Below are 25024 nucleotides of genomic sequence, written 5' to 3' on the forward strand. Positions count from 1 at the left end.
TTCAAACATATTTTAACTTCTTTTATCAGGGTATTCTTGATGTCACCATGAACACAGAAAACACTACCTTTTCTCCATTTCTTTATGTAAGTTGTCTTGTAATATCAATTCTAATGATGTTTTATGTTCTATCTACTCAATGAGATTCAAAGTTCCTTAAGGGTAGAAAACATGGATTATACTTATCCAGGTCTATGAGGACTACTAACCAATTTTGTTTAAAGTTTAGCAACAGGAACAAGAGCTAATTCTCTCTCTATATATATAGAAGGTGAAGGATCCCTGTAAAAATAGACAAGGAAGATATCAAAAAACCATGACAGCCTCCAATATTACCACAACCCATCCAACTTCCTTCCTGCTGGTAGGAATTCCAGGTTTGGAACACCTGCATGTCTGGATCTCTATTCCATTCTCCTTCGCCTATACTCTGGCCCTGCTAGGCAACTGCACCCTCCTCTTCATCATCCAGACTGATGCAGCCCTCCACGAGCCCATGTACCTCTTTCTGGCCATGCTGGCAGCCATTGATCTGGTTCTCTCTTCTACAACACTTCCCAAAATGCTAGCTATTTTTTGGTTCAGAGATCGGGAGATCAACTTCTATGCCTGTCTGGTCCAGATGTTCTTTCTCCACTCCTTCTCTATCATGGAGTCAGCAATGCTTCTGGCCATGGCCTTTGACCGCTATGTGGCTATCTGCAAGCCACTGCACTACACCACGGTCCTGACTGGGTCCCTTATCACTAGGATTGGCATGGCTGCTGTGACTCGGGCTGTGACACTAATGACTCCACTCCCCTTTCTGCTCAGACGTTTCCACTACTGCCGAGGCCCCCTAATTGCCCACTGCTACTGTGAGCACATGGCTGTGGTAAGGCTTGCCTGTGGGGACACTCGCTTCAACAATATCTATGGCATTGCTGTGGCCATGTTTATAGTGGTGTTGGACCTGCTCTTTGTTATCCTGTCTTATATCTTCATCCTTCGAGCAGTTCTACAGCTTGCCTCTCAGGAGGCCCGTTACAAGGCCTTTGGGACATGTGTGTCTCACATAGGTGCCATCTTGTCCACCTACACACCTGTGGTCATCTCCTCAGTCATGCACCGTGTGGCTCGCCAGGCTGCCCCTCATGTCCACATACTCCTTGCTATTTTCTATCTTCTTTTTCCACCTATGATCAACCCCATCATTTATGGCATCAAGACCAAACAGATTCGTGATCATGTGCTCAGTCTATTTCAAAGAAAGAATGTGTAGATGCATACTTTTTCCTTATCTATCAGTTCAGTACTGAATGCATGCTGGATTGAGGCAGAGAGAAAAAATCTCAAGTAGGAAAATTGTAATCTCCAAGTTTGACAATTCTTTAGTATGACAAGGAAAATGAGGTTTTATTCCTCACAGATCCAGTTAGATCAAACCACGTATGTCCCTTTAGTCCGTCTGGTAGCAGAGGTTTGACCTTCCTTTTTTCATAGACCTATCACATGATTAAGAAAAACAAAGAAGCTTCCAAAATGCCATTGTCATCTAGGTGAAAGACAATAGGAATATTGGCTGAGAATGGCACAAGTTGAGGTTTTGTGAACTCTTCATCTAGACTGAGTAATTAACCACAAATTTTGTGACCCGAAGGCCAGCATTACTTCCAGTACTTTAACTGCTTCCATAGTTTTTTTAAGTGGCCTCCAGCCTCTGCCACTCTATTAGCCTACTACACCCAATGTTATTGGCTCTACACTTGGACAGCTCCACTTCTAAGCAGACTTATTTCTTCCACTAAGTCAGTGTGAATCAGAAAAGAAGATCAAGGAACAGCCAATTCCTTTGTTGAACATTTAACAAAGGAGTCCTCTGACATCCCTTATATATATTTATATCATGTAACTAACTTTCCATGTACATACGCATTTCTAAAAAAAATTAGTAATGTTTATTGAAGAGCTTAATACCATCTTTGAGGGGTGCCTGGGTGGCGCAGTCGGTTAAGCGTCCAACTTCAGCCAGGTCACGATGTCGCGGTCCATGAGTTCGATCGAGCCCCGCATCAGGCTCTGGGCTGATGGCTCAGAGCCTGGAGCCTGTTTCCGATTCTGTGTCTCCCTCTCTCTCTGCCCCTCCCCCATTCATGCTCTGTCTCTCTCTGTCCCAAAAATAAATAAAAAACGTTGAAAAAAAATTAAAAAAAATACCATCTTTGAGCTATGTATTATGGAAAGATTAATACCCTTTGTTCTTGAACTTGAGACATCTGAAGCTAAAGAAGTTATATAGTTGTGGTAGACTGTATTATTGTTCATAGATATTTACTTTTCCACACCTCTACCATGGGAGGGAAATGTCCTCACTCCAGGAATGCTAAGTCTTGCTATGTGACTTTCTTCAGCCAATGAAATTTGAATGGTCTTAAAATATTCCACAATAATCACAAACTTCAAAATGCATTTGTGTATTTTCCTTCTCTCTTGCTTTTTGCCTGTGCCACAAGAATGAGCATGTCCCTGCACAGGGTGTTTCTTCAACCTAGACCCATGATTGAGAAGATCCATGGAGAGATGAATCAGACTTACAGTCTGGAGCATAGCTACCGCTGACCCCAAAATGTTACTATAACAAGAACAAGGATGATTTTGTTATTCTTGCAGTAAAATGAGATTTGGGAGTTGTTTTATAACATAACTCAGGGAAAGCAGATTGCTGGAGTTGTAAGCTATTTTGCCCTCTAGTTCATGACAGTTTGAGACCTTGAGTATTTGAAGAAAAGGAAAGTATACTATTTCTTTTTCTAGTACGTCCTAAAAATGAAACTGGATTTCACTTATCTTTCTGCCTTTGTCTCCTTATGCAAATTAATAATTGAACACTCCTTTAGTCAGTTCTTTAAAGAAGCTCTCATACACTTTCATGAAGGTCTATTTATACAGCCATGTTCTTCTATTTTTTTTAATTTTTTAAACCTTTTCTTTCCTAAATCATAACTAAAGGAGTTTCTCTAAGAACAAAGAAACTTGGTAGGCTCTGAAAAAGCATCCCCAGACCCTCCTCATGTTATACCATGGTTTACCTCATAGGGACATATGGAGGGTGCTTCTTTCAATAGGTCTCTGACCAGATCCCAAATGTCTCAGTCATCCAGACATGAGTTAACTGGACAGCAATGAAGGAAGTGATATTAACCAAGAGCCTCTGACTGTTCCCTGAGCATTCCCAAACTCTTGCTTGTTTTTTCCTGAGTTGAGTTCAGGCATTCTGGATAATAGATTAGATTGGTATTCAAAAACATCTACTCTCCCAGAGTATATAACTCCACAGACTCAGGGGTTGGCCATCTGCACCACTTTGTTAATGGGGCATTAGCAGATGCAGTAAAAGACCTGAAATTTGCTCATGCAATGGGGCTTGTTGTCTTCTGACTTTGCTGCAACATGACAATATACCCTGGTTAGCTCGTTGGTTCAATGAGGATGAAGAAAATGTGGAGCAGAGATGCCTGATCAACTTGAAGATTGAAGCAGAACCTCACAACCAAATCCAACTTGGATCAGCAGGTTCCCCAGCTGACCTGCAAATGGATAAGCAAATTCAGTTGAAATCAGCAGAGTCATCTCAGCCAATCTCCAGGTGTATGAGAGATACATTTTTACTGTTATATGCCACAGATTTTGTGGGTATTTGTTCCACAGCAAATTCTGGAAACTATTTATCTGTCATTGTTATTTAGTAAGCTGAATATGGTAAATGGATTAAATAAGCATTTCCAGGTTCAAAGACCTGATTTGTCCTGTTTGGTGCAGAAATGAAACTCATACCCTCCACAGAATGATTTAATCCAACATGTAAGTCTGACAGTATATGAACTCAATTACTATGTAATAACAGTATGCACTGCTAGCTTTATTCACAATAATCAAAGGTGAGTTATTTCTTATCTTGTATTAACACTGTGCTTAGATGAAGCATAGTCATCAGAATACATGTATGCTATTTTTATCTTATTATTTATTTTTCCTTGGTGAGTTATATTTTATTTTTGGTTGGAGATAAAGAATACATGGACTTTCCCATAACTTTTGGAATTTTAATTCATTTTTTCATATTAAATATAACTTATTGTCAAATTGGTTTCCATACAACACCCAGTGCTCTTCCCAACAGGTACCCTCAATGCCTATCACCCACTTTCCTCTCTGCCCCACCTTCCATCAACCCTCAGTTTGTTCTCAAGTATTTAAGAGTCTCTTATGGTTTGCCTCCCTCCCTTTGTTTTCCTCCCCTCATGGATGCTATTTTTAGAGTTGAAGTTTTACAGTTATGTAAGCGCTACAAGAGGATACAGAAAATGTGCACTAATTTGAACTTAAACACAACACTTCCAACAATTCCTGCACCCTACTTTTGGGTTTTCTGAGCCCTGAATAATTTTAAGTTGCCCAAACAATGCCTCTGCATGGATCCGTGACTGACCCAGACATCAATTTTAGCTAGAGCAGCCCCAGCCCAATGATAGTTTGGAATGGCCAAACCACCGAGTTTGAATGCAGACTAACATAACAAAAAAGGCAAATTTTAGCCTACATTTTAACAAGCAATATTTGAAATAACCACAATTTGAGTATACTTTCATGTCGTGTTTTGTTCAGGATGCTTCTGCATCACTGTTTTGCTTTTTATTTCCCTTTATTGTATTTTTAAATCTCTGATATTGTACATTTCATCTGCTATTGTAATTTTCATAGATAAACGAATATATTTTATTTCAGATACTAAAATTTTCAAAGGTGAAAATTACGTTTAGGTATTTTTATATCTTCTGATTCCCCTAACATGCTCAATCTCTCCTCTAGCGTCTTACACCATTACAATTGTATTCTGTATGCTTACTATCTTTATATGCTAATTTTATCATCTGTACTTTGTGATTTGTTTTGATTTTTCTTATGTGTATTTCCTGATAATTAAAAAAAATATATGTTTATTTTTGAGAAAGAGAGTGTCAGGGGAGGGGCAGAGAGAGAGAGAGGGAGACACAGAATCCAAAGCAGGTCCCAGGCTCTGAGCTGTCAGCACAGAGCCGATGGCAGGGCTTGAACTCACCGACTGTGATGTGAGATCATGACCTGAGCCGAAGTTGGTGGTTCAACTGACTGAGCCACCCAGGTGCTTCATATTTCCTGGTAATTTTTGATTGAATGCCAGATGTGTTGAATTTTACTTTTGGGTACTGGATACTTCTGTGTTCATACACACATTGTTGGGCTTTATTCTGGGTCATGGTTATGTTGTTGGAAACAGTGTGATCCTTTAGGTTTTGCTTTTAGGCTTTGTTAGTCAGGACTCAACAGCTTTCAGTTTAGGCTTAATTTGTTATCACTACTGAGCAAAAAAGCATTTTTGAAAAAAAAATCTTAGGACTCATGAGGATTTCCACTCCAGCTTGTGGGAAAAGAACTATTCCCAGCCCTGTGTGAGAACTGGAGATTGTTTCCTCTAATACTCTTGGGTGGTCTTTCCTTAGTTTCAGTGATTTCCTCCCGTAAAAGTAGTGAATGGTACTCAGGTCAAGACTGCAGATCTCCAGTACATTCTCTCTCTTTTCTGGTATTCCAACCTATGAACTCTAGCTCCCTCAAACATTTATGTTTGAGATATTATTTGTGGTGTCACATGAGTAAGCTTAGAAGTCAGATTTTTAAAAAGAGTATGTGATCCCCTAAGTAGAGAGAACAAATTAAAAGAACATAGCCATGTCCTGGCATGGAGGTAGAATGACATGAAAGCAGGCATGGCCCTCAGAATCTAAGGACATGTGGAGTTGGATAGAAAGTTGGAGAAGTCATGAAGTGATAGAATGTCCATAAACTGTAGAATATGTTAAAGTTGTACATATATCTTGTAGATTCCAAAACTCCTAATTGTCTAAAAATGTTGGTCTGTAGAATAGGAGAAAAAAATGGTATACTCAGAATTTTTCATTTGTTGTTATTTTCTTCAGCCTTTTAATATTTACATTATTGTATGTTTTATAATATAAAATATAATGGTAATGGTTAAGTACATATTACATAATGTACATTTATATATAAATATAATACTTTTCTAATATTTGCATATGTATAAGTATACATATACACATGTATGTGAATGATCAAGTATATGGTCTACTGACTTGGATTTCCTCGATCTACTCCAGTCATGCACACCTCTTTCTTGAGGAAGCATGTTCTGGTTTCTGCTCTAATCCCAGCATTAGATTCCTCCCTCTTCCCAGGAATGGCACTTGGTCTACATTTCAAGCAGTTTTGACATCAAGTAGAGTTGAATTCTAAAATATTCTATCATCACTCTTTGGAGAGTTCCTTGCCCACTGGTGTTTGGGAAGCTTAGTGAGTTAGAGACAGATATACTAACCTTACTAGAAGCAGACTAAAGAATGGTCCTCACTGCACCCCTCAGTGTAGAGCTGCCTCCACAAAGACATGACTAAAGTCCAGGGGTCTGAGGAGCTCTTGGGTATGAGTCCAGTTTGGGGGATGTCTAGTAACTTTTGGTAGTTGAGTTCCTACATTCCTGAGACCTCCCTCTAAGAATGTGTCTGGTTAGTCCTGGTTTTGTACCCCTCCTTAGTTCTGAAGCTTTCCTTTTGTGACACTGGGGCTGTAAAAACACTTTTAAAAAGACAAATGCTAGGATTTTACAGAAAAAGAAGGATGATGTAAAGTTTTATGGCTAAAGGAGAGCTTGTCCTTATTTTAAACAGATGATGGGCATCAAAATATTTTTATAATGCTAAATACATTTAGAATTTTGATATAGCAGTTTGATTTTAAAATGCCAATGTTTAATGTAATCTTGGAATTATATATTTTAATTTAATTAAATACAAATTCTATATGTAAACTTTATTTTGAAAAAGTATATACCTCTTTATGCAGTTAAGGAGTTCACTTACACAAAGTCAGAGAATCTCTTCTCTAAAGCACATATACAGACCCTAGTGTTTGACTTAAAACTTCTAGAATGGGCAGGATTTAGATGGACCTATTTTCATTCTAGAAATGAGAATCAGTAGTTTCCAGTTCAGGACTGGAAAGTGATTTTATGTCTCAATCTCTAATGATGTTAAGCACTAACTGAGGAACTAATATTATGTCCGTTGCAGGGTCAACTGATAGATAAGTATGAAAATATGTGACCCTTAATGATTGCTAAGTGTATTGTTAGCATTTGAGTTGGACTATTGGTATAACAAACAGCTATCTATTACCCTAAAGGTTTTTTTCTGAAGACTTAAGACAGTAATGTCTTAATTGTGTCAAGTTTTATAATACCTGGAGGATATGTAATTTGATCATCTCATCCATCTGAACTTAAAGAAATTCATGCTTTCATAAGTTCATTCATCTATCCAAACATTTATTGATGCCTTAAATATATTATGGGTGGCATTTTTGTACTCATGAATTATACAATCAGAACAATAGGGCAGTGTTATAGGAGACCAAATGTGAGTGACTCATATCAAAAAACCTTAAATGCTAGAGCTAGAATCACTGCCTCTTTCAGCACACAGTTCTTAACAGCCCATTCTGCCTGAATTCTGTCCTATAATATGTTTAGTTGTAGCCTTTTTTTTCCTTTGGTGACTGCTTCAAAGTTTTGCCCAAGAATTACTTTGGAGTCTAAGTGCAGTCTATTTGATGACTGATACCATGCTTCTTCCAGTCTCCTGACTTTGGCTGGTCTTCTTACTTCTAAGCTTCTGTCATTACCAGCAATATCACCCACAGGAAAGGGAGTGTGTAGATACATGAATGGAAGAAAGATGTCTGGATGCTGTATCATCAGAAATGGAAGTTTACATCCTCATTCAATGGAGATAAAAATTGCAGGAAGCCAAGTCTGCTCAAAGATCCTTAATGGAATATTGCTCCCATATCTGGTGCTCAAAGGCAATTACCAAGGGAAGACCAGAATGGAAAGTCACTATTTTTTAATTTAGAACCTAAAAACGGAGTTTAAGGGTCATCATCTAAAATCTTATTTTACAGGTGCCAACAAAGTTCCCAAATCAGTAGGTCATATAGTCATTGGTACTCCACTATATGTGTTTAAAAATATTCTCTCATGATCCACATAAGAGTGAAAATGTATGTATTTCTGTCTTTCTCTGTATGACTTATTTCACTTAGCATAACACACTCTAGTTCCATCCATGTTGTTACAAAAGGCCATATTTCACTCTTTCTTATTGCCATACAATATATTCTATTGTATATATAAACCACAGTTTTTTTTTATCCATTCATCAGTTGATGGACATTTAGGCTCTTTCCATAATTTGGCTATTGTTGAAAGTGCTGCTATCAACATTGGGGTACAAGTGCCCCTATGCATCAGCACTCCTGTATCCCTTGGGATCATGAGAAACTTAAGACTATGGGGGAGGGGAAGGGAAAAAAAAAGTTGGAGGGAGCCAAACCATAAGAGACTCTTAAAAACTGAGAATAAACTGAGGGTTGATGGGTGGGTAGGAGGGAGGGTAAAGTGGGTGATGGGCATTGAGGAGGACATCTGTTGGGATGAGCACTGGGTGTTGTATGGAAACCAACAATAAATGTCATAATAAAAAAATAAAAATTATCATAAAATGGTATAGCTTGGTTTTATAGATGAACATAATTTTCACACACAAAAATTAATTCAGAAACCTAGAAGTTCAGGGAGACTCGGGAAGATTTATACTGGGGAAACCTGCCAGTCAAGAAGGTATTTTTCTTATGTAAGACTATATTCTTAACCCAGAAAAGACTTTGAAAGATAATGAGGCACTCAACAGAGGGTGTGCCTGAAGACAATGTGGAATAATTACCTGTACCAATAGTTTCTTAGTTTGGGCCTATAAGCGTTAAAGTAATGTTCATAAATTTGTCATTTAACTCTAAGACGTTTCTCCTCGAATCAAGATAGGAACTGGAATAGTATCTTTCCTGTTGATCCACAATTCAAAATAGAATTATTCAAAGCTGAACTGTCTATAAACAGATGACAGTAAGTGAGCCTGATCTACTTTGAGGCACTTGCGTTAAGCTACAGCAGTCAGCAGGACCTCTGGTTAAACAAAAATCACCCTGTTGAATGATTCTTCTTTCTTGGTTATTGGTTCATCTCAACAGAAGATGGCCCAGCAGAGGGAGTGGTAGTACAGTAATAACATGGTGGTGGAAACAGATCTCAGACACAGTGGTGGAACCAAGTTTCAAACCCAAGTCAATGAGCCTTCATGAAATTAAATAACTTCCCCAAAGCCAGTTGCCTCATTTTCAAAATAGTATAGTATCTATATCTGAGAGTTTGAGGATTTAATTGGTTAACTTCTATAAAGTAACTTATATACTCAGGTTCATATGTGGCAAAAAAAATGTTTGATAAAAGATAGTTGTGATGACACTAAATCCTATATTTTTAAATGTTTATTTTTTTTTGAGAGAGTGTGAGCAGGGGAGGGTCAAAGAGAAAGACAGAGGATCTGAAGTGAGGTCTGCACTGACAGTAGCGAGCCCGATGTGGGGGTTGAATCCACCAACCAAAAGAGCTGAAGTTGGACACTCAACCAACTGAGCCACCCAGGTGTCCCCCTGTATAGTTTTAAGCAGTATGCGCCACTGCTTCCCTTTAGTTGCAGCCTTGTAATCTCTCAGGTATAGGAAAGCTCTCAATGACATAGATCCTCTCCTCAAAGCCTTGTGTTGCAGTAATGCATGTCCCATGTATGCTTAACTTTTAGTTTGTTAACTTTTTGTTCTAGTCTCAGGGTAAAACATTTCTCTATTAGTGAGCTATCCTAACCCTATGAATAATTTCTTATTGGCAACAGGAGTGGTCAAGAAGATAAAATGAATCATTAAAGAGGTAAAAGTGAGGTCTTGCCTATTCTAAAAGAGTACATAGAGTAGTACTGACTGGATTTTCCTTCCTGCCTTAGACTGGATGAGGGTGGATATAGAAAAAAAAATCTCATCAATTATGGTTTGATTAGGAAGGCAGGACCACTATGAATGATATGAAATAAGGGGTTGATTATGAATATTAGACCTTAAGCAATTAAGGGATCTGGTGAACTATATGGAAGACTATGTGTCTGAAGTGACCCTACAATTCAGCAGGACCAAAACTCAGAAAATCTGGATGTGGACTGGAAGAGTAAAGAGTAAGGATATGCGTCTCCCAAAGATGAACTGGAACCTACAGAGGAAGCCTTGAATCCACGTCACTCACTGCCTCCAACCTTTACAATGCAGGTGACTGGAAGAGCGAGCTACCTTTTACCATGGAGCTGAGCACACACCTTACCCAGGGTCTGGATAAATGGAAGGAGATACAGCAGAAGATGAAGGAATGTGGGTTCAGTGGCTACTCCTTGCGCACGAGGTGAGCCCATAGGATCAGGGTGCTAGAAGGAGCTACAGCATCATTGGGCACTCTACACAAGCCTTTAGAAAATAATGGTTGCTCTTTTACCACTGCCTTCTAATCTCACAGAAATAGGCCTTCCAGCTAGCCCTAACCAGGAACCTCACAGGGAAAGGAATTCTGGAAAACAGTTCCACCTTGGCCAGGAAGACACAGTACAATGTCCTAACATTAGATGCATCTGAGAAATCTTGTACTAATCAAGTTGAGAATAACATTAGCTCCTGAGTGGAAAGTCTACCTGTCTACTTACCTATATCCTATATTTGCCTATCTAATCTGCCTATAGCACACAGTGAGATGATTGTATCACTTGAATGATTAGGTCTCACTCTCACTTTCGTATCCATCCAACTTTAACAAATAAGGATTGGACCTGAAGATATTTCTTGAAAATGAGTCCTTGCGAGATTCTTATCCAATTGTGAGCAACATAATAAATTTTATACTTGGATAGTGTTGGTTTCATTTGAATCGAGTAAGTTGGTTCCCTCATTGCTGAAGAAAAATGTGAACAACCATATTACTCTCAAGAAGGAGATTTGTGCTTGTCAGGCAAGACTTCCAGAGGTATAGATCCCTCAGATCTTAGGTTTTTATTTAATATTTTGCAGAGACACTTCAAGCTCAATTCTAGAATTCTCAATTCTAGAATCCAGTCATAGAAAATCCGAACAGTCAGGGATTTCTATTTTACCTTTCTAACAGGACAGAAGATTCTTGGCTTTTACGTTCAGAAGCCTTGATCCAGAAAGACAAAAGATTTATAAGGGCATCCGATCTGAAAAAAAATGTGATGGGGTATCTGATCTGGCAGAAAAGGTTTATTTTTCTGGCTTTAGATTAAGTTAGGCACAAAGACCCTATGTGCCTGGCAGGAGGAAGGACAGTTGGAACCATGCTTTTTACTCCTTGGCTCTCAAGGCTCCAAGTGGTGTTGAAGTGGATCCTAAGCATTCCTGAGGCACAAGTGAGACAAAGAGGTTGGCTGAAAGAAAATAAGAGTGGCCACTCTGACCACTTTGCACACAACCCTGTTACTGGGGCAAAGGAATGAGAACTAGAAGGATATAGAGTAAACAATCCTTGCCAGGGTCCTGTGGAAATGGGATTACAAATCTCAGTGGATCAACAGTACCAGAGAATCCAGTAGAGAATCTTCTCTCCAGAAGATTTGTGGGAAATTGACTTTGAATAAGATGTTCAATTATTGGACTTATTTGTCATGTCCCTATCCTGTATTCACGAGGGTACATTCCCTTCCATCATGCTCTGAGCTCACACCTTCATGAAAGTCCATGAAAGCCCAGACATGACTACATTTGACAATGGGATTAAATGCTTTACTGTAACTCAGCTCAACCCTGAGTCTGATAGGTATGGGTGTTGTCATGGGTGGTTGTCCCTGGATGGAGTGGGAGCACCCATCCACGTGGTATTTTCTCCTTTTTGCTCTCATTCAATGCCATAGGGGGATGAAGTTGGAGATGCTTGGTATTTGGTTTTGGACATTGGTAGACATGGAAGATCATCTAGAAATATCATATTGTGGTATATCTGAGATTGTTTGGCTATAAAGTTCTTGTACTAACCCTGCTGTATGCAATTAAACCTTGAATAAAAGTCCTGGATCTCCATACACACTGTTTTATGTAGCATAAATCATGGACTTTATACAATATGCCAAAGAACTATTCTATGACGAAGGTTTCTTTTCATTCCCTTCAGCATTGGTGCCACTGATGGATTTGAGCATAATTTTTCTTAATTTTCTCCAAAGCCCAGGGTTATGGTCAGGAGATAATTCTGTAAAACAAACTTTTAGCTCTGAGGCTTCTATATTATCTTTTAATCAACTCCTATTTTAAAAATATCAGTGGGCATCCTATATTTGGCACCCAAATTATGTTCATAGAACATAACTTTTCTAAAATAGGTGAACTTGGGTTTGGCACTGGACTTCAGAGTCCTTGATAAGGAGATGAGGGAATAAGCACGCCTCACCCAAAAACAATGGAGGAAAATCAATATGCTCTAAGCAGCGTCAGGCATAGGATTCTGAGGAAATAAAATATCGCAAACTCTCTTCTAAATTTTAGTTTAAACCCCTAGCTAGATAAAAATTTGTGTTTCCCTTGAAAAATTTTTGGATGATAGGAGGTTTGAATATTGCTGTGGCCTTATCATTGGCTTCTTTAGATTATACTTTCAAAATATTAAGAGGATTTATTTTTAACCTAAGGTAAGTCACTTTAGATTTTGTAATGGTTTGTAAACGGAGGGTAAATGAGCATTTTAGACTTAAAGTCTAACATATTTCAGAACTAAAATGGATATACCATAATTCTGAATCACTAGAATTGGGAATTGCTTTCTTTTTCATGCATAACCACAAAATTCTTGTAAATTTCTAGCCTGAAGTAATCATCTCATTATAGAACTTATATGATTAACAAAAAGGGTCTAATCATAACAAAATAAACCAAGAATTTTCCAAAAGGATCTGAAGTTATTTCCTGGTTTGTATCTACCACTGGGTATCGCTTAATCTCATCACTTTTACTGTATTCTCTAACTTCTTTCCTGTCAATAATCCCACCGTTATTCTTCCATTTTTGTCATTATTTTAGTGTAGCTACTGTCCTTCACAACCATCTCAAAGCCTCTAAAACAAAAATCTAATGTCCTTCTGTCTTTCAATTAGTTATTAAGAGGAGATGTGGGATATTGCATTTACATTTATTTAGATGGAAGAATGACCTGGCTTGAGGATTAACTCCTATGGGCGGTGAGGTCCAGTCCAAAACCTATTAGATTAAGATTTCCCACATTCATGTTGCCTCCATCCTCAACAAAAGGTCTTTTCTGTGGCAAGCCAAAAGTGTTGGAAAAAGATTGCTAATGCAGTTGAATTTTTCAAGGTCTTTACTAACAATTTGCAAACTGTCTTCAAGAAGGTATTAGGGTATAATTTTATCTTCTACAAGTTGTGCAAAACATACCCCAAAAAGAAACTAGAAATCCTTTACAGAAAATGTCAAAGATAGAAATAATCTTACTCCTGTGGTTGGCATGCTTGTGTCTTATAATTTTATGAAGTTGAATATGAAAAGGGATACTATGTAAGAACTCATGCCCTGATTTCCCCCATTCAGATATTCTCTCCACTGAGAAAATCCATAGTCAAATGGAATATATTCTAGTATTCTTCTTAGACCCTTATCTCCACAAGTCGGGAAAGACCTAGTTGCATGGGTGTTATTTCATTGGCTTCCCCAGTCAGAGCCTTTTTGTGTAAGTATCTGTATGCCCCACAGATGCAGAACAGTCACTTGGGTTGAGACTCTGCCTTAAGGATGTGGAGAAATCTCTCTCGAATCTGTTTGGTACGGACAGCATAGACAACTGGGTTGAGGATGGGTGGGATGAGGAGGTAAAAGTTGGCCAAAAGGATATGGATATGGGGAGGCACATCATGTCCAAAGCGGTGAGTGAGAGAAGAAACAGCAATGGGGATATAGAAGACAAGAATTGCACAAATATGAGAACTACATGTCCCTAGGGTTTTAAGCCTAGCCTCAGGGGTGCCCAATCCCATTACAGCCTTGAAAATCATCACATAGGAGACAGTGATGGCTAATGAATCCAAGATCAATACCAGGAAGCCAATTCCCATTCCATAAAAGTTGTTGACTGTTGTGTCACCACATGCCATGGTGACTACAGCCATGTGCTCACAATAGGAATGGGCAATGATTTGGGTCCGGTAAAGGGGCAGCCTCAGGCGAATCATCAGAGGTAGGGGTCCAATGTAGAGTACTCCACGGAGGAGGGCAGCCAGGCCCAAACGACCCACCACTGCATGAGTGAGCACTGAGGTGTGGTGTAATGGGTCACAAATAGCAACATAGCGATCAAAAGCCATGGCAAGGAAGATGCCTGACTCAACAGTGGCAAAGCAGTGGATGAAGAACATCTGAGTCAAGCAGGCATCCAGGTCAATGTTGCGGGCACCAAACCAGAAGATAGCTAGCAGTTTGGGCATGGTAGAGGTTGACAGGACCAAGTCAATGACAGCCAACATGCATAGGAAGAAGTACATGGGTTGGTGCAGGCTGCGTTCCATCTTTATCACCGCCAGGATGGTCACATTCCCCACCACAGCCACCAGGTACATAGAGCTGAAGGGAATAGAAAGCCAGATGTGCAGGGACTCCAGCCCTGGAATTCCAGTAAGCCAGAAAGAACTAGGCACCAAGCAGGCATTGTTAGATATGAACATGTTTCAGGGAGTGGAATATCCAGGAGATAGTAGCTCTTAGTTTTAGACTTTTATTCTTATGAGAGACATTGTCTCTGGAAACTGTAGACTACTAGATTCTTGTTTTCATCCTGGGCAACTGGTGGAACCTATAATAAAGAATTCTGAATGTCTACTTGAAGATTGGCATGTTACATATTTTATTAAGGAAACTGCATGAAAACACCCAATGGTAAATGTAGAAACAGGAATGCTTATGACTTCTGATAAAATGCCCTACTTCACCCTAGAAGTCTCCTCAGAATGGTTCACCCCCTTTGACCCAGTATTCTTGCTTTGGGAAGTACTTCTAAAGGAAATGGAAACTATGGAAAAGTTCTATGTCCAATGATTAAATGTATATACATGTAATGTGTTTAGCTCAGTGCCTGCATATACTTTTCTGTATAAATAGTAGCATTAATAACATTGATTAGCTATTTGCAACTATTTCATAATGAAAATTTAGAAGTGTGTATTCAAATAAAGCATTGCTTAAGTTGTAGAACATCCATTCAATGAATTAGGTTTATAATATTTTTAGCCCTATGTATTTACCTGGTAAAATGTTTACATCATTACAGTGAGGGGATGGCAGGAGGCAGATTGAACTATTATGTAGTTTCATTAAAATATGTGTCAAACATAACTGAAATGTAAAAACATACCCTTAATTTTCTTCCCTTTTTATATGTGTATATTCAGTCTTCTAAAAGTGGACAAGGGCTTTAAAATGGTCTTATATCTATCAAAACCCAATCAAAAACAGAGGGACAATTTACTAAGGAAAATACATCAATGAGGTACAATTCCCTTTTCTCTAAGGGTTTAACACTGGATTAGTCCGATTGTCAAATCTAATTGACTTCTTCAAAGATATTTGGCACAGGATCTTATTCTAAAAGAAAAAGATCTTTCATTTAAGGTTGCTCAGATTTCATGGTTACAAGATGAAGAGATGAAGTTCTTTAAGAGAGGAAGTTTAATAGTCTGTCATTAGAATAAACCTATTTAAGAATCTGGGTATCTAGGAGATGAGTAAAATAAAAGATGCATCTTTTTACAAGCTTATCTCACTGGATATTTTTCACATTACCTGATAATAGCAATTAAGGAGAATGGACTAAAAGAAAACAGTTGACAGGATCCTTCTTACTGACCACGTCCTCTTGGTCTCTATTTAAAAAGAGGTAAGCATTAAATCACTGGCCATTACTTGTAAAAGACTCATCCACTTCTTGCTCTTCTGCCTTTCAGGCATCTCTAAGAAGCCAGAAATGGGTCCTATTGCTTCACATCCTCAGGGTTCAGAACCTGAGAGTGCAGAGTTTAATTTGGGGCCTGTCCTGTCTTAGGGTTGCCATCCTGCTGTTTCCCGTCAGATTGTCAGCAATAGTCAACAAGTTTCGGCCTCTCCACCCTCACCATTATAGCTTTCTTCACACAGCCATGTTTTTGCTGAGAAGTTTCACCACCATTTTGGTTTTTACACGGGCAATTTCCCCCATTCTTCAAGGCCCATCCCAGATCATCTCTCCCCTAACAAAGCCTTCTTTGGGAACTCTAGTCTACACCACAGTGGGTGGGTAGTCCCTAAATTCCTAATTGTCTGAAGCCCACACACATTTAAAATATTCTTATCTAAAATATAAGTAGCAATTACATTTCCATGGCAAGTAAGCATGAAAATGCCCCTATATAACCTCAGGGATCCCTAATTGTAGCTCAAACACAAGTTTTTACAAGTTTTCTCACTTTTTGGTCAGCCACTGATTGGGTGCTGAAAAGAAAAAGTTTTGTGAACTTTAAAACATTTCACAAGTGTTCTTGTTACATTAACTCACTGACTTCAGCAATTCCTCGAATTGGGTACTTTAGTATGCCAGTAAGTGATAATGCCAGTAAGCGATAATGTGTAAAGCCACTTCCTCAGAGTTCCAATGTGAGCTTCTATGTCTTCTGGAGAAGACAAGAAAGGGAAAGACGTCCTGGAGGCAGCACCACAGGGACAGCTCAGGGCACCAGCTTTGCCACTTAACAAACCATATTTCCATTCCAGACCTTTATCTCACTCTATATCTGGGAAAGTAGTCTAAACTCTTTGTCTTTTTCATAAAAAAATGGGAATATCAACTGCAAAGGATAATTATAAAAGACAAATGGAGTATGCAATTCTTGGTGTAGGGCGGCAAATTTCTCTACTTGAATTCTTACTGTTCACTATGGGGAGTAGACCAGAATCGTTGATTCTGCAAATTGGCAGTTTCCTAGGTTTCTCTGTTACATGGGACATCTTTGAGGAAGTCTCAGAAGTCCAGTAATTAGAGATGAGACAGGGATTTAAAGGGAACATTAATCAACATGCAATTTTATCTTACAGCAGGGAGAATGCCTGAAGTGTTCTCAAAAAATATTGTGATAAACTACCATCCTAAAGCAAAAAGGTGCCTGATTACTCAATGCAGGATAGGTTACTTATCACAAAAGGAATTAATGTTCATAGGATGGACTTAAACTCCCAGATTTCTAATTTTGATTTGTACCAGACCCAGTTTAGTCAATGAAACTGTAACCAAATTTTGTGCTAGGACAAGCAGAATATGAACATATATATAAAAATAAAATCCACTAAAAGTTGATAATTGGCATCTTAAGTGGTGGTTTGAACTATGTTGTGGCACCGGAATTGTGTCACTTTACCCACAGTACTCCAGAGAAATATTTTCTGTGTCAGCCCACATAAAGGCATTCCTATTTGGGACACTGGTGACCAGTGTCTGCAAGTCCTAGAAAAAGCATCCTGATGGGTCCGAGTCTCCTGAGAAAGGTTTTGCTATGGAAAATTAAACATGGGTTAGCAGTAAGAGACATAGGTTCAAATACTAACTCCGCTGGTCTTGGCTCTAACTTAGGGAGCATACACTCTCTGCCTCAGTTTTCTGTCCTGTTTTCCAGTGTGTGAAACGAAGGAAATAACTACTTTAGGGCTACTTCATGTATTAAGTGACCTGTTTATAATTGTGTGTGCATGGAAGGTCAAGTGTTAGGATGCCTGGCCTCTGGAATAGGCGCTGTGTTTCCTCTCTTCCTACTCCTCCCCTCCATTCTTTGCCCTCTTCCACAGAACATAGACACACAGTACTGTTTCCTTCCATATGGCTTTATTGACTCCATATCCTTCTTTCCTAACTATAGGAGAAGCTTTTTAAGACATGGGTATAATCATTGAAGAGACATGCTGATGGTGTAAGGATCAACTTAGGAGAGGTTGTCTGACTGTGGAGCAAGAGACCAGAGGTCCAATCAGGTTGGAATAGTTCAACTTTTCCTCTTGTGTTCTGATGGACAGTACTAGGCAATGAGGCCCCTGGACTTGGGGTTTCTCCTCTTCATAACCCAGGCCAAATTGTGCTCTATTCTACTTTTGACTAGATCCAGGAAGAAGATAAGCCCAGAAGACAAATGAAGTTTGTAGAACTTGGAGTTTGCTCCCACTGACTTTGACTCCCTCACTGGACTGTACTTACTCATTAGGGGTGCCGTCCTCAGAGCTCTAGGCTATGTTCCTTCCAGTTGTCCCCTCTTGTCTGGATGGTTAGTTTAGAGTCAAGGGGAGGCCATAGCCCTGATCTCTTCACTATTTTCTCCTGTGTTCTTTATCCAGGTGCTGAAAATAGCCAGTTATTTCTCAAGGGCTGCACAAAGAAACCTGTGCCCTTCCCTCTGGACCTTCAGTTACCGCCCCCTTGGGAGCAGTCTGTTGTCCTAATCCCACTCCACCACCAGGACTATAGACTTAATTCTTACTCTCCTGCTGGGGCTTGTTCTAGCCCCAAGTCTTAGACACCTAACCCTCAAACTTGAGGTACTCAAAGTCTCCAAGAGGGACACTGGGAGGGAGTTCACAAGAGAAGGCTGAAAAAAACCATCAGATGCTGGTATAATTGATATGGATACTTTTGGGTCAATTATTATGTGATTTAAAAACAAGATCTAAGCTGTGTGTAGATATACTTTATGCACTATGTAGATTTCACTAACATTGTAATTTTCCCTTCTGCTTTTTAAGAAGTCATGTTTGATTAAAAATAAAGATTTGTAATCACAAGTTACACTGTGTGTCCAGGTCTGTGGTTACTTTAACTTTCACTTCTCAGAGTAGTGAGGCTAGTTTGTTTTTGTATACCAAGTGGTACAAACTTAGTCAACATTTTTCCATTCAACCTTAGGATAGAATCCTAGAAGGGAAATTACTGACCATTGTGCAGGCTTCATGAATCATTGTCAACCTGCTTTCCAAAAGCATTCAGTTTGTGTTTAACCCAGTGTCAAATGCATTCATTTGCTAAATTGCCCTTTAGTAATTTTTAAAATACCCATTATATAGATGAGCAAAACAAAACCTTGTTTTCATGTTTTATTTCTACAGAGTGTGAACATTTTCTATATTTAAACAATTTGTGGCCAATGTATTTTGAACAGATTCTTTCCCCATTTTTTTCTAGCAAATATTCTTAAGTGGGGAGAATGATTTCAGAAAATACAGCCAAGATTGGAATTTTGTTTTGTGTTTGCTTTTGCTTGTTAAGTTTTTATTTAAATTCCAGTTAACATAGTGCAATATTAGTTTCAGGAGTAGGATTTAGTGATTCATTTACATGTAACACCCAGTGCTAATCAAAAGTGTCCTCCTTAATACCCATCACCCATTTAGCTTGTTTCCCACCCACATCCCCTCCAGCAACCCTTGGTTTGTTGTCTGCAGTTAGGAGTCTATTTTATCATTTGCCTCTTTTTACCTATGTTCATCTGTTCTATTTCTCAAATACTACATATGAGTGAAATCATGGTATTTGTCTTTCTCTGACATTTCCCTTACCATAATACACTCTAGCTCCATCCACATTGTTGCAAATGGCAAGATTTAATTCTTTAATGGCTGAGTAATATTTCATTATATAGATACACACATACATATGTATGTACATACACACACACACATCTTTATCCATTCACCAGCAGATGAGCATTTGGGCTCTTTCCATAATTTGACTATTGTTGATAACGCTGCTATAAACATTGGGGTGCATGGGACCCTTTGACTCTCTATTTTTGTAAATACTTAGTGCAATTGCTGAGTTGTAGGGTAGTTCTATTTTTAGCATTTTTTTTGAGGAATCCCCGTACTGTTTTCTAGAGTAGCTACATCAGTTTGCATTCCCACCAGCAGTGTAAGAGAGTTCCCCTTTCTCCTCATCTTCACCAACATCTGATGTTGCCTGTGTTAGGTTTAGCCATTTTGACAGCTGTGAGGTAGTATCTCCTCATGATTTTGATTTGTATTTCCCTGATGAGTGATGTTGAGCATGTTTTCATGTGTCGGTTGGCCATCTGGATGTCTTCTTTGGAGAAGTGTCTATTCATGTCTTTTGCCCATTTCTTCACTGGATTATTTGTTTTTTGGGTGTTGAGTTTGATAAATTCTTCATAGATTTTGGATACTAACCCTTTATCAGATATGTCATTTGGAGATATCTTCTATTCCATTGGTTGCCTTTTAGTTTTGCTGATTGTTTCCTTCACTGTGCAGAACATCTTGATGACGTTCCAATTGTTCATTTTTTGCTTTTGTTTCCCTTGCTTTTGGTGATGCGTCTAGTAAGAAGCTGTTATAGTCAAGGTCAAAGAAGTTGCTACCTGTGTTCTCTAGGATTTTGATGGTTTCCTGCCTTATATTTAGGTAAATTTTTAAAAATATTTTAATTTATTTTTGAAAGGTCATCCATTTTGAATTTTTATTTATGGTGTCAGAAAGTGGTCCAGTTTCATTTTTCCACATATTGCTGTCCAGTTTTCCCAAAACCATTTGAAGAGACTTTTTTCCCCAATGGATATTCTTTCCTGCTTTGTTGAAGGTTAGTTGACCATATAGTTGTAGGTCCATTTCTGGGTTAATTCTGTTCCCTTGATTCATGTGTTTATTTTTGTATCAGTACCATACTATCTTGAAGATTATATCTTTGTAATGTAACTTGAAGCCCAGAATTATAATGTCTTCAGCTTTTTAATCAGAACTGCTTTGGCTCTTTGGGGCCTTTTGTGGTTCCATACAAAATTTTAGAATTATTTGTTCTAGTTCTGTGAAAGATGCTGGTGGACAGAACAGATCAATCAAACTAGAAAGTGGTTCTTTGCAAGAATTATTAAAATTAATAACCCCCTAGCCAGACTTGTCAAAAAGAGAAAGAGCTCAAAATCACAAATAAGAGATCACAACTAACACTACAGAAATACAATTATAGGAGACTATGAAAGATTATATGCCAACAAATTGGGCACATCTGGAAGAAATGGACAAATTCTTAGAAACAAACTACCAAAACTGAAACAGGAAGAAATAGAAAATTTGAACAGACCAATAACCAGCAAATAAATGGAAGCACCAATAACAAATTTCCCAACAAACAAAACCCCAGGGCCAGATGGCTTCCCAGGAGAATTCTACCAAACATTTAAAGAGTTCATACCTATTCTTCTGAAACTGTTCCAAGACAGAAATGGAAGGAAAACTTCCAAACTCATTCTACAAGGCCAACATTACCTTGATTCTAAAACCAGAGACCCCACTAAAAAGGTGAATTATAGGCCAATATCCCTGGTGAGCACGGATGCAAAAATTCAACGAAATATGGCAAATTGAATCCAAAAGTACGTTAAAAGAATCCTTCACCATGCTCAAGTATGATTTATTCTTGGGCTGGACTGGTTCGATATTTACAAATCAATATTATATACCACATTAATAAAAGGATAAGAACCATATGATCTTCTCATTCAATCTAGAAAAAGCATTTGACAAAGTACAACATCTATTCTTAATAAAAACCCTCAAGGTAGGGATAGAGGGAACATACCTCAACATCATAAACACCATATACAGAAGACCCACAGCTAGTGAAATCCTCAGTGGGGAAAAACGGAGCTTCTCCTCTAAGGTCAGGAACACAACAGGGATGTCCACTCTCATCATTGTTATTTAACAGAGTACTGGGGGTCCTAGCCTCAGCAATCAGACAAGGAAGAAGTCACTCAGCAAGGAAGAAGTTAAACTTTAGTTATTCAGAAAATGTGATATTCTATGCAGATAACCTGGAAGATCTCATCAAAAATTTGCTGGAACTGATACGTGAATTTAGTAGATTCACAGGATATGAACTTAACATACAGAAGTCTGTTGCATTTCCAGACACCAATAATGGAACAACAGAAAGATCAAGGAATCAATCCCATTTACAATTCCATCATAAACCATAAGATACCTAGGAATAAATCTAACTAAAGAAGGTAAAAGACCTGTACTCTGAAAACTATAGAACACTTATGAAAGAAATTGAAGAAGATTACACAAAGAAATGGGAAAACATTCCATGCTTATGGATTGGAAGAATAGTGTTAAAAATGCTTATACTGCCCAAAGCAATTTACACATTTAATGAAAAATTTTCTGTAGAAAGTTCTGACATATACACGAGGTACTTTTGCCATCACTGTTAGTAATATAGGATATTCCATCTATGAGAACCCTTGAGATTTCCTAATTTTTCACACAATATTTTCTCTTCTCTATCCTTCTTGTCAGGCTCTGAACTCTTATTTCAACCTCCTCACCTGCCTTATGGGCCTCTTACTTTCCTAGTTCTCTTCTCTAGTACTCAGGTGCCATTATGAAAGTACAAAATTAGTTTATGGGATATCAAACAGCTATATCCTGGGTTAGGAAGTTATAGGCAATGCATTTGCAAAGCAGAACACTGCTTTCCGGCCTTGCTGTTAAGTAGAAAAGCAAAGCATGGCATGTTGTTAATGTGTATCTAGGGGGCACGCCACACTTCCCTTACCTAGTTAATGTATACCTAGGGGTTAGGTCCTGCCTCTGCTCATAAATTCCTTAGACCATGTTATTTCATAGGATATCTTATGCTGTTTTCTACCCTGTTTTCTAAATCTGCCCTTTTGAAGTTTTGGGAAACCCTTAACTTGTTTTTCTGCACATTTTCAATACGTTCTTACTGTCACATAGCCCATTGACATATTGCACATTGTTTCCCTAAATGTATGCTTAATAAATAGGCGAGCTTGAGAGAAACTAGGGGAGACATCCTTTAGCCTCCCTCTCTTGACTTGCATAGAGTCTGGAGTAATTCTTTCTGCCACCATCGACTTTACAGCATAAAGCAAAAAGCAGAACCCACAATAGGTGACCCCAACATGATAGCCACATGACTGAGATCGTGATCGCTTAGATATGAAGACTCCAGATGTCAGAATTGACACGTTCCAGGAGAAGAAAGTGAAAACACCTGGACTTCAAACAGACCTCATCCCAGTAAGGGACAGTAGTACCTGCTTGGGTTAACTGCCAACATTTCAAGTATTCAGTGAGAGTATTTTTCTTCTTTACCATGGGCCAACAAATGACAAACAGCTTTTATATTTGAGAACTTCACAGCAGTTTTTAAAAAAAATTTTTTAAATGTGAAATTTATTGTCAAATTGGTTTCGATACAACACCCAGTGCTCATTCCAACAGGTGCCCTCCTCAATACCCATGACCCACCCTCCCCACAGCAACTTTTAAAGGCAGCTCATTGTACTGTTACAGATTAATTACATTGTTACAAATAATAGGGCAGGTCTAACTCTGGTTTCCCAACCATGGTACAGTTGATCTAGATCTATGGGAACAAGTAGGAAGAAATTTAAAAAGAAAACATGAAAAGGGAAAGAAGGTTCCTGCTTCCATTTTTAGTGACCTGGAGTTTAGTCCCTATAGCATTATGTCACAGGTAGCTCTAGAGAAGGAACAAATTATAAAAGAAAGCCTAACATCTGCTTCTCCTATGGCACCTCCTACAATGGAGGACAATTTCCCTCTGCCGCCTCCTTCTGTCTCTATTCCTCCTGATTGCTTAAAGCCAATAGCTATATCGGAGGGACATAAGTCATCGGTTATGCAGTAATGTTTACAAAAGGGATATGCCACTGGGGAGCTTCATCCATTCCCCATCATTACCACTGCTGTACATCAACCTACGCATGAGTCCCTCCCTTTTGCTGTTTTTAAGGAATTGAAACAGTGTTGCAGAGAACGGTATGCAAAGCTCCTTTACTAAGGGGATAAATGAAGCAATAGAAAACAGATGTGAAGAGACCCTTTGGGATTAGAAGGCATTAATAAAAATCATACATTCCCCCACTCAGCATTCTGTGTGGGCTTTAGAATATCAAGGCTGTTCCACACAGGCAATTTGTAATCTAGATTTGAGTATTCCAGTAGGAGTAGAAATGCTATAGGGCATAGGCCATGATACCACAACTCAAGCCCATGCTCATGTTAGGTTATTCCAACAGTACTCTACTATTGCGATTGCTTCCTGGTCCCCAGTCCCTGACACAAAAACAGGTTCCTTTGCCTCTATGTGGCAGGGAGCCACTGAGCCTTGTGTTAATTTCACGAATAGGCTACAATGGAGTGTTTCCAGACAGATAATGAAGCTGCTCAAGTTTTACTGCAGCAATTGGCCTGCAAAAATGCTAATGAAGACTGCCAGACCCTTCTCTCTGGTGTAGGTATTCAAGCCAGAGGTATACCTGAATTCATTAGGATGTGCCAGAATGTGGGGACTGAAACACATAAAGCAGAAATTCTTGCTATTATGAAGCCATCACCAGCCTCTCATGCCTGCTTTAAATGTGGAAACCCAGGGCACATGCAAAAGGACTGTCACCAACAAACAAAGGGACAAACTAGTAAGTTATCCATTAAGGATTGTCCCAGATGTAGAAAAGGAAAACACTGGGAAAGCCAATCTAAATCCAATAAGGAAGGACTACCTACCTCTCTTTCGGGAAATAAGAGGAACGTCAGCCCCCATGCCCCCAATCCCAGATTGAGCAAAACCATACAAACCCCTGCTCCCTCCGGTTTTTTTAAACCAGGTCAAAGAGGAGTTACAGACTTGCAAGTGGCCACCACAGGAAATGTTGGACTGGATTTATGCACTACCTCAGAATTTTAAAGGAACAAGATCATGTCTATATAATACCCACTGGAGTATCTGGCCCTTTACCCCCTAACACAGTAGGAATTATCCTAGGAAGATCTAGCATGACAAAAAAGACGATCTTTATGATAACAGCTAATGGATTACATGTCATTCCTCCAGGAACACAATTAGCACAACTATTCC

At 38.8% G+C, this 25024-nt stretch overlaps 2 protein-coding genes across 2 annotated transcripts; one reads left to right on the top strand and one right to left on the bottom strand.

Annotated features, from left to right (window-relative positions):
- The first annotated feature begins 316 nt into the window (after positions 1-316).
- On the top strand, positions 317-1261 carry LOC122483414 (olfactory receptor 52K1). The gene has a single exon (XM_043580417.1). It carries the CDS (start codon positions 317-319, stop codon positions 1259-1261), a length of 945 nt encoding a protein of 314 aa, XP_043436352.1.
- A 12541-nt stretch (positions 1262-13802) lies between these two features.
- LOC122483415 (olfactory receptor 52M1-like) lies at positions 13803-14756 on the bottom strand. Its single transcript, XM_043580418.1, has one exon. The coding sequence runs from the start codon at positions 14754-14756 to the stop codon at positions 13803-13805; it is 954 nt and encodes a 317-aa protein (XP_043436353.1).
- Positions 14757-25024: the final 10268 nt, after the last annotated feature.

Source organism: Prionailurus bengalensis, chromosome D1 (genome assembly GCF_016509475.1).
Source record: "Prionailurus bengalensis isolate Pbe53 chromosome D1, Fcat_Pben_1.1_paternal_pri, whole genome shotgun sequence".
Lineage (NCBI taxonomy): Eukaryota > Metazoa > Chordata > Mammalia > Carnivora > Felidae > Prionailurus > Prionailurus bengalensis.

What these genes read in the sequence shown, in the direction of transcription:
- LOC122483414 (XM_043580417.1), top strand. Translation starts at nt 317, where the DNA reads ATGACAGCCTCCAATATTACCACAACCCATCCAACTTCCTTCCTGCTG.
- LOC122483415 (XM_043580418.1), bottom strand. Translation starts at nt 14,756, where the DNA reads ATGTTCATATCTAACAATGCCTGCTTGGTGCCTAGTTCTTTCTGGCTT.